At 36.0% G+C, this 11,124-nt stretch overlaps 1 protein-coding gene across 1 annotated transcript; it reads right to left on the bottom strand.

Annotated features, from left to right (window-relative positions):
• Positions 1-3,656: 3,656 nt before the first annotated feature.
• On the bottom strand, positions 3,657-10,829 carry LOC112515244 (thioredoxin O2, mitochondrial-like). Its single transcript, XM_025121928.1, has 6 exons — positions 10,549-10,829; positions 7,116-7,181; positions 6,962-7,012; positions 6,742-6,821; positions 5,176-5,220; positions 3,657-3,966 (listed from the first exon to the last, which is right to left on the bottom strand). Exons 1-6 carry the CDS (start codon positions 10,778-10,780, stop codon positions 3,868-3,870), a joined length of 573 nt encoding a protein of 190 aa, XP_024977696.1. The 5' UTR covers positions 10,781-10,829; the 3' UTR covers positions 3,657-3,867.
• Positions 10,830-11,124: the final 295 nt, after the last annotated feature.

Here is an 11,124-nt window from a genome sequence, read left to right as displayed (position 1 = left end):
GACGGGGACTTAGTCTCTTTTTCAACTTTGCTTCGCTCCATTGCTTATCCTTGTCCACAAGCTTCAGCTTCTTCTTGCGTTCAACTTCTGCCATAGAAAGAAGTTTAGCTTGGGCTTGGACAGCACTCACCGTTTTCTTGGACTTTTTCTTGGGAAGAACTTTAGCAGCTAGAGACTTGACCAGCTTTAAGCTGTCTTCAGTCTGCTTCCTTTGAAGCTCTAGTTCTTCTTCAACCCTTAATGCCTCGAGTCTTTCAGCTTCAGAAAGGAAGTCAAACTCACCACCACTAGAGGTACGAAGAGGAATTTTTACTCTAGTCTGGTCGAGTGACTCCTTAAGCTGAGACATCTGCTGGTCTGTTGGAGTATAAGAGCTGGGTTGATCAGATACCCACTCCAGTCGACCGCAGGTTGTTGAAGGGATGTGAAGTTCGTACTCTGAAGTTATCACTACCTGAGAGGTAGAGTCTTCAAATAAGGTTTGTTGAGGGCATGAGAAAAGTACCTTCAAGTTACCTTCTTCAGCGACCGCCTTGCCTTTCGACTTGGGGTCCTGGTGCCATGATGGAGTCGATTCACCTTGTCTTTGCTCCCCCTAGGATTGGGCTTCCCCGAGAGCAACACCTTTGGTAACGGTTGATGGCTTTTGGAACTTGATGGTAAAGTCATCTTCATCATCATCGTCGTCGTCACCATCTAGATCATCTTCGGTGTCTGGAATGACATGTTCATCATCGTCTTCATCATCATCATCTTCACCATCTTCAACATCATCATCATCACCAGCAGCAGTGACAGTATGGACATCATCCCTAGGGATGGCTACGTCAACCTCAGCTAGAGCAGCTTTGGTGGACGTGACTACAGGAGCAGCAACCGCTTCAGCTTCACCAGCCTCGGCTATGCATATATATGTGAAAATATGTATGCATGAAAGGATAATGTGAGTTTATGTAAGCTTTGCATCGATTACATATGCATAAAATTTGATGTGCATGTGTGTATGTGCATGGGGTGGAGAAGAAAAGAGTTTTATATTATCTTTTCTAAAACACCTTCCTGTTAAGGAAACATAAAAGGGGATCATTTTGAAGAGGCAAGCTTCTTTGCCATTTTTGGAAAGTTTGATGTAGTAAGTGAGAAATCTGTGTGTTGTGCTTGCCAAATTTAGGAACTGGGATCAAAGTAGAAGCAAATTCAAGTGTTATTATCTTCTTTAAAATTCATTCCTGCATAAGAGGTGAGTTTAAAACAATTTTGAATCAGGTTGTTTTTGTTCATACTGGTTTCATGGTTTTAAAAATTCTATTGGTGTTTAGTTTGAATATATGTATTTTTCTTGATGAAGCTACATGGTCCGATAAGGACCTGAAATCAGACAAAGTACTGTCCGATGAGAGTTCCTTACCGACCATGGCTTGATCGGTGAGGAGTTTGTTGATTTTATGTATTGTTCAATGAGGCCTTTATCGAATAAAGTATTGTCCGGTGAAGACCCTCATCGGACAGGGGTATCCGGTCTTACATTTTATCGCCCAAGTGTTTTAGTATTTAAGACTCCTAAGTGTTGACCGAATTGGAGTGTTGTCGTGCATGCCTTGTCTGGTGAGGATGCTCATTGGACAAAGCCTTAGCCGCTTTATTATTTATGTTGTAAAGTATTGACCGATGAGGTAGTTAACCGGATAAAGTGTTGACCGATGAGATTGATTACCGGACATAGTTGTTGTCAGATGAGAACATATCTTGACAGTGTGATGACTAGTGAGGATTGTTACCGGACAGAGTGTGACCGGTGAGCATGGTCACCTTTTTATGTGTTGTCTGGATTAAATGTGTTGTCCGATGAGTAAGGGGTCATCAGCCATAGTGTTGGCCGATGAGGGGCAGTTATGGCCCAAAACTTGTGAAATAAAAACATTGGTTTTCACAAATGTTGTTTAAAAGTTTTAAACTGTTTTATGTTGAGAAAGGGTATTTTGTATCTATCAAATGTGGTTTATAAGTTGAGAAAGATACTATTGTTTTCTTTCAAAACGGTTGTGACATGAAGTCTGTTTGGAAGAAATACTGAGTTGAGAATTGAAAAGTGGATTTAAGAACTTGAGAGTTCTTGAGATTTAAGTTTCTGATATGAAACTATTTTTGAAGCCATTATTGGCTAAAACTACATATTTATCTGTAAATTTGAGGTGGAAATAAATGTAGCATATCAATGAGAGGTATATCATGGGATAATGGTGGCATATCAAGTAGAGATGTACATTTGGATAAGGGTGGCATTTGTGTGAGTGGTTACTATTATAACTCTTGTTGTCATATTCGTAAGATGGCTTATAGCCGGAGGTATTAATTGTCGTGCTTTCAAATGATTTTGAGATATCATATTTTGAGTATTTCAAAAAGTAGTGATTTGAAATAAAACTCGGAGGATCGTTGGTTATTATTTAATCAGTTCTTATTTAAATTTAAATATGGTTGTATGGTAAAAGTTTTTGATAATAACCAAAAACTCTGGTGGTTGTTATTTATTGTTACTCTTTTATATGATCGTAGAGGTTGAGACCATAAGCTCTGATCAATTGTGACTTGTGAGCTTGAGAGTTGTATTTCAGATGTTTGTGAGGACCTGAGTGGTTATTCTTCTTATGTGGTAAGTTCTTTTTATAACTTGCAGTTTTGTTTTGCTGAAGTTATATTTGATGTGAAGTGATTGATTATTCAAATGTTAATTTTAAACAGGTTTTGGTGGTCTTCACCCTGTAATTGCAAAGAAAACGTTATTTCACTAGACCTCCTGGTTTAACCCTCATTTTGTGTTTTAAAATATGCATTGCAGGATTTGTTGGGTCTCGGGATAATAAGGGAAGAGGAAAATATCCAAATCACTGACTCAAACCCATTGTCAAATTCTATTCAGCGCAATTGATTATTTTCCTTATATGCTTATTTGCTTTTTTGAAGATCAACTTGTTGATTGATGTATTTTGGAGATACATGTTGTTATACATGTGATAGTACAAGAACATTCTTATGGAATTTTTGAGTTGTTTTTGTATATAAATTTCTTGTACTACTGGGACCTTTGTGGTGTAAATTGTATTTCTTTTATATAAAGTACATGTTATATGCAAATATGAAAGTTTGTGGTGTTACAGTATCTGTCTCTAACGGAGTTAACTCCAATCTGTTAATTCATGGAGCTATTTAGTCAATTTATCTGTTAATTATAAATCTTTATCAAAACGCCATTTAAACAATGACAAGTGTCCACCCTATTGGCGCAATCCCACCCACCATCTTCGTTCCTCTCCCATCTTCTCCCCCGACCCCAACCATCGTCTTCTTCCCTCTCCCATCTTCCAATCCTCTAATGAAATTATTTAAACTTAATCAATGGAATCATAATTATTGTTAGTAGCTTCTTGTGTGGTTTAAATACCAAGTGGATTCATTTAAAACATTGAAATGAAATAGGAAATTGGTAAAAAGACATTATTGCCCTTGAGTTAACGGACTGCAGCTAACCCCGTAAAGAACAGAGACCTAGCATGTAACAATATACAAACCACAAAGGACGCTTAGTATACTTGTTTTGAAAGAGGACCATATCCGGATTCTGAACAAACCATAAGGACCTACGATGTAATTCATTCGATAAACTAATTTAATATATACAGACACTCTAAAGTGAACAGAGAGAACAAAGTGAGCCATGGTTTTCATCACAAACAATCTTGCTACATAATACTTCTTTGATTCATAATCTAAAGACAATAATCTGCATATAATACTAAAAATCTTTGGGTGTTGCTTAAATTTATGATAAGACCAAAATCCAAGTTGCAGGGAGTATATGAAGTAGCATCACTTGTAGAGATCCTCCATGGTGGTTTTCAGCCGTTGAACATCAGCCCCAACTATTTCCGACACCTTCTTTCCCCCTTGGAAGAAGTGCAAAGTTGGCTGAACAAATAAACAAACAAACACCAATCCTTACCACGATGTTGTTATTATGAATGAGTTAGGATCATGCGAGAAATTTTCATTTTCGTTGAGGTGGTGAGAAAATGTGAAGTTACCTTTATATTGGTGAAAGATTTGTTATTCTATGTGAAGGTTGTAACCTTCATATGACCTGAAACTGTGTATTTCCGCTCACATGACCCTCAAACAATATAAGGTTATCTTTACAGGTCTGACAACAAACCTTCACACGATATGAAGGTACCTTCACTCTCTCGGACTCTCACCTTCTCATGAAAATAGGTCTTCACCGTTCAACATGCAGTCATTGTTACTATATTGTGCCTACTCATTATTCATCAATAGTCACAGTAACACGTGCTAGAACCAAACCAAACAAACCCAGTACATCCCACTCGAAAGTAGGGAATGTACACATACATGTCCTCCATTCCAAAGGGTAGAGCAGTTGTTTTCATGAAGACCTCTGGCTTGTGCAAAAGGTGTAAGCAGAAAGGAAAGAACTAAGACTAGTATTTTTTTTTTCTATGTACAATACCCCACATGATTTTTTCAACATTTTATGGCAAATTGAAGATATATGTACGTTGGAGGCTCCATATACATACAAACATATGCTTGCACATGTGTCTGAATGTGAGGATATATAAAAACCAAACTAACCCAATATATCTCACTTGGAGATAGAGTATTGGGCGTGGAATGAACACAAACATGACCTTTATTTTGATGAGTAAGGCAGTTGTTTCTATGAAGACCTCCGGCTTCCAAAAAAAAATGTATGTGAGAAAAAGGTTATGCAATTTCCAGAAAGGTTGTCACAAAGTTTGAAGAAAAAGAAAAATAGTTTAAAAGAGAATCTTGAAAAGAAATAAGACAAAAAAATATTACGCAAACATAAAAACAGAAGTGCATACAAAGATCATATCAAAGGTTCAAAAACTACCCTACCCCTAGTCTTACATAGGACTCTGGTAAAACGATAAGACCCTGGTAAGGATGGATAACTTACGTGTAATCATTACAGGTAGTTTTGATTGTGTATGTATGTGCATTCTTTACAACCCTTTTGTTCATATCTTCTTTTCTCAATTTTTGGTTTCTTGTTTTTGGAGTTTTTTTTTTCTTTTTTTTTTGTTGGNGGAATGCAAACCATGATCATAAAATTAAGGAAGATAAGTAGCTTACCACAGCAGCAATATTTAACTTCTCCAATGCTCCCCTGAGACCTTCCTGCAATTGAAGATAAATGAACATGTAAAGAAAATTCATATGAATAAATTTAAGTTTGGCAACACCAATATGAAGGCCAAAAGGAGTGTTACAAGTGGTTCCTAAATATTTTCAATAATCATCCCTTGAGAGACCATTTCTGCACTTCTCTTTCCTAAATAGGAAACTCCGTAACAATTTGGTCCCTCTTTCTCACTGTTAAGACAACCCAATTCGAAAGTCATGTATCACCCTACTACCCCATCCCCTTTCGCCATACCCAACCCCTACTTTCTCCCCTTTTTGGAAATAAGGCAAAATTTCTCTTCTTTTCCAACAAATTTGAACTGAAAAGGATATTAAAAAGAATTTAAAAGCCAGAAAATGTTACTAAAAAGACAAGAAGATATGAAAAGGTTAAATCATTCGATACCCAAAAAATAGCTATTAAGAGTTCCCTAAAGAACAAAAGAATATTGCATGAACATGGAAAATCCATCAGCGCACCCAAAAGGTAAAAACAACAAAAAACGATCAGCTTTTTGCTATACAACTGCATGATTGTTAGATCTCCTGAATAAAAGCTTTTTGCTGGTTGATATCTCTAAACAACTTCTAGGTCGTTCCAAGATTTTATCATTGACTCGTTCAAACTAAATTATTACTAATCTACCCTCATTCTCTATACCTAATATGATATTTGGTTTAATGGTCACCATCGCCCACCACCCACCACCCACCACCTCCTCCAGCCACCACAGGCCCACAGCCGGCTCCGCTAATTCATAAGGACCATCCAAAGTGAATACAACATAGTTTTCTCCTTCTTCGAACTGGGTTCTTCCAAATTAGCATCAACTATATCAAATTCCTCATTCAATTCTGGTACTAATACATAGACCTAAATTTAAATATATAATATGAAAATCGTGTAAGAATATAAAATAAACTATTTAAGTATTACTTGATTTGTGTCATTTACTCAATTACAAATATCATAGTATATATGAAATAATTAAATAGGATTTGGGGGGCAATCTGATCATTTTAACAGTTTTGTCCTAGTCGTACCAAACACCCGACATACAACTTGTCCAGTTAAGTCCGGTCTGCATACCAAATGCTACCAAAACTAAAAATTTGACACAAAATTGAAGTGACATTTTAATTCTCAAAGTTACAAATCACAGATCTTCCTCTTTTAAGGAAACACCTGAAACATCTTCCCTAAAAGAGTTTTCAGTGCAACTGCAGACTATACATTCTCCAAGGAGACATGTGAAGTGAACTATTATATAAACCTTTTATCTATTTACACGTTCTACACATGATAGCGCCAGTTACATCACCACCGTAAGAACAATAGTTTTAAAACTCTTGATGTGTAATGTATTTCTGGCTTGGAACCGAAGAAGTAACATCTTTTAAAAAAGATGCTGTATTATTTAATCACAAGGCCATATTTAGTGGACAGCGTAACATTATAGTCTCTAATTACCTTATGCTGCGATACAAATACTTGGAAGCATGGAATAAACTTACTTGATCAATATCAATCTTATAGGTGGTGACATTAGAGTATTTCTCACTCAACTCCCCAATAAGCGGAGATATAAACCTACCTGCAAAAGAAGAGAGATAGGCAGGTTAAATTTAGTAGAAGACAAACAAGTAACTCGATAATACTTTAAAGAATTCAAAACATATAGCAAACAATCCTACATTAGAGAAACTAGATAAATATGGAAATAAAAATTCTCACATGGCCCACACCAGACAGCAGTGAAGTAGAAGACTGCGGGCAAGGATTCATCTGAATGACATTGTAAACATACACGAGGATATGTGCATCAGGCATGTAACACATAAGCAAATACTATGGGTTGGAAAATAAAGATGGATGGATGTGTACTTACCTTGAACCTTGCGAAGTAAACTATTAAATTGATCTTCTGACTCGACCGTAACCACTCTAGATTGACCTGTTATAATCATTTAGTAAACATTAAAAAGCTTGTTCTTTGTTTTAATTTTATCATTCAGGCAATCACATACAAATGTATATAAATGGTAGCATCCCATGTAACATCATAAAAAACAGGTTAGCCATGTGGCTTTCAGCTATTGACTTTTAACCTTAACACGAAATTGTTGTATTTAGCATTCTACAAGAATGATCTTTGCATATTAAAGAGCTTAAAATCTTTTTTCAACAATGAGCAGAAAGGGTGTCGATGAAGATTTGATGATATTTCGATGTAATTGGGCAATGTGTGTTCTCATTTTGCATAGGAGACTTCTGTTGACTCATGCTTCTTCAGTATACTAAACAAAGATCACTATAATAATTTAATCTTGAAATGTGAAAACAATATTTCAAGGGAACACATGGAACAGAGCTGCAGGCATAGTAAGAACTTGATGCTTCTCGTCCTAAAACTTCATTTAACCGGTTTTCGTCCCTGAAATTTGTCAATTTCCAATGAATTTCGTCCCTCCAGATAAACAGACTTTCAGATTTTCTGTTAAATGAGGGATATCTTGGTCAATTGCATTGCTCCTCACTTTTCTCCCTATCTCTAACAACAATGTCAAAAATAATTTCCCAAGCATTATATCAAATCACCATTTTAAGAATAACATTGGTTCTTAATCTTACATCGAATGTTTGTTCCATTAGATTGAGGGCATGACTCAAGTACACAATAGCAAATTGACATAGATAAGAGGCATAAAATTCTGCCTCCCAATAGAGAACTTTCAAATATTCTTGCAATTTTTTATTGGCATCTAAATATGATACCATACAAATCGGTTTATAAATGCACATTAAGTTAAATACATCAACTAATAAACTTCACAAAGACATACACTGATTACGTCGTCCCAAATATTGGTCCAAAAGCAAATGAAGTCAGACATCAAGTACATGTGTCGTAAAGCACATAAATTGCAAGTCTGTCATGATTCATGAATATAGGATCATTTTCACAGAAATAAGTAATCCAAGTACCTTTCTCATGTTTTCTGGATTGATAAGCACCCAAAAGTCCAAAACTGATTACTACTACAAAACTCGGGAACTTTTTCCTTGTTGCAGAAAGGATTTAAGGAACAGCTCTCAACAATTATGAAGTCATAACTCCAAGATTTCTTTATGTGGGATTTCTGAAATAAAATATTAACCAGAGAGGCCCGTTTGTCCTGTTTTGCAGCATAGGTATAGGTATGGGTCTGGTTAACCACCAAAATATGGAAATGTATGTAGTCGGAGTATTCATATTCTGTTACTACCATGCAGACTGTTGTTTACTCATGAATAACTAGTAAAATCATCCACTGAATTGACGGCAAAGTAAATTTAGATGGGCCTCCAACAAAGTAAGCACAAGAAGTAAAACATTGTCAAATGACGTCCATCAGAACTTTTATTACAAACAGGAGACTACATTGAATATCAAGCCATAGCGGCTTAATCATCAGATACAAACTATTAACATTACAAGAGACCTTAAGCATGAATTGTTTTCTGGCAATTTATATAAAATTAACAGCTCCATGAAATCTTCTGCAATCAATTTTTCTGGACTAAGAACAAGACAATCATCAAAGAATAACAAGATTTAACTTGTACCTTTATTTGAAAAAGTTGATCAACATTATTATTTACCTATGGTCAAGGCCCAAGGGGCATTTTAGTAAAACCGATTTGTAGTAGTTAGTGGCAGTCATGATTGTCGACTATTGTAATAGTTAGTTAGCGGCAGCTATTTTTGACCAAAAACCTTGTAAAGAGGTTAGGGGTAAGTAGGTCGGTAAGGGTCCTAAGGGAGGGGCTAGAAATAAGAAGAGAGGGTGTTTGCAGGGAAGGTGGAATATTTTGAGAATAACCTGTATGGAGTAATTGGGAGAGTCAACCTCTCGAATGTTGGCAATAATAAGCAAAGCATTCGTTTTGTTCCAGTTTGTTGATTTGGTGTCATGATGCACACCATATAAAAAACACAAAGGTGGAAGAAACCTCAAAATACAGCTTGTCTCAATCTCATGGAATGAAACTACACTTCAAAGGAATTGGAATGGAATTTAATCAGGTTTGACCATATGCAAGAATTCGAAAGTAATCTGTAAAAAGAATTGGAATCTGTTTGTTAGGTTTGCTAAATATAACCTTAGAATTATAATAAATTAGTGATAAATTACCAAAAAAAACCATTCACGATATTTTCATACTTTATTTCTTAATCAACAAATACTATATAATGATAAAAATTAATAATAATATTAATTGGTGGCAGTGGCAATGGTAGCAGAGACAGTGGTGTCGGTGGTGTGATGGTGGTGATGACCGTCATAGTGGGATGGAATGGATTAGAGTAAATATAAGGGCGTAATAACCTTTCTCAAAAGATTTGATAAAATGGAATTGAAACTCCTTACTAAAACCCAAGGAATTTAAATTCCATGATATAGAATTGGAATTCCATACTAAAACTCATAGAATGAACCAAAAGCATGAATGGAATTTGGTCAATGGAATTAACCCATTCCAATTCCTTCATATTCCATCAGATTGTAGCAAACCAAACACCGCCTTAGTTTCTTTTCATCATTTTAAGCTATGTAAAAGAAAGGGAGAAGTCATGAATTAAACGTTCTGAGATGGGAAGCTATCAGGCTTGTTTCGGCCAATGGTTTTACATAATTGCACTACAACATTAACATCGTGAATAGAAGAGGCAATAAAGTCTTGAAGAGTAGAAAAGTGTTACGAGTTAAAGCGTAACGGTTAAAAAGAAAATTCTAAATGTGGAACCCCAACGTTTTCTACTTTTCTCCAACCCTTATGCTTCAAAAGCTCATAGAAACTATAATATATGCACCCTTAGGCCTTATCATCAGAAAACATGTGACTTCTAGTAGCATCCCATCTTATCCTGTAGTTAACATTGAGAAAAGTGTAGGCATGGTTCAGTGAAATTCAAGTAAGTTTGTACGTGGTCATTCATGTAAACTTCTCCATTGCATTTCTCTTCAATAATATGTTCATCCCTTCAAACTTAGGTTCTAGTTAAACAGGGGAAGTGGCTAACATAAGGATATTGGTAACTGACTCTTGCAAGTTTAAAGTAAGAATTCCATTCTTCTTCTACTTCAAGGTGTATCTTGTTTTAAGTTCGACTAAATGCACCATTTAAGAGAGCCCACAGCTCTATTATATTATGGCCTTAGAAAACACAAAAAGGGTTAAAAGCATGAACCCTAATCCCGATTAATTTATCCCTTAAACATCCAATTTACAAAATCGTCTGCTATTAACATACAAAGCATAAAGATCAGGGATCGTACCTGATGAAGGGGATGAAGAGTGATTTCGATTGGAAGGCTGCTGTCCAGATTGAAACTTAGAGATGGATGCCGGCCACAATGGTTTCGTCACAGAAGAAAAGGAACACGAGTACGAATATGGGGTTGTTGCTGGATAAGAAGAAGCTGAAGCAATTTCAGTAATGGAAGAGCACAGCGAACCGCAGTAAACTCCATTACGTACCATACGACGAACCGCAAAGATTCCCCTCATTTTTTCTCACTGGATTTTGATGGTAAAGATCTGGACTTGGATTTTGATGGTTGGGATTCAGTAGGAACAATTCTTCCACTTCTCATCTTGACAATTCTTCTCACACGATCTTTTATATCAAATTGAGGCCCTTCAACTTTGTCTAAAGCTCATTTCAGCCCTTCAACTTTGTCTAAAGCTCATTTCAGCCCTTATACTATAGGTGTTAAAAGAAAACAAGCGTATTCTGAACTAGTCAAAGTTGTTGTAAGATAAGTGTGTCGTTGTTGAAAGGATGTGATGATGAAGACTGACATAAATGTTTAGAGTTATTTAAGGAGTAAATCTCCTTGCATGCTTATCAT

Source organism: Cynara cardunculus (assembly GCF_001531365.2).
Source record: "Cynara cardunculus var. scolymus isolate 2C chromosome LG 7, CcrdV1, whole genome shotgun sequence".
Taxonomy (NCBI): domain Eukaryota; kingdom Viridiplantae; phylum Streptophyta; class Magnoliopsida; order Asterales; family Asteraceae; genus Cynara; species Cynara cardunculus.
The sequence above is the reverse complement of the archived record's forward strand: the minus strand, read 5'-3'. Positions and strand labels throughout refer to the sequence as shown.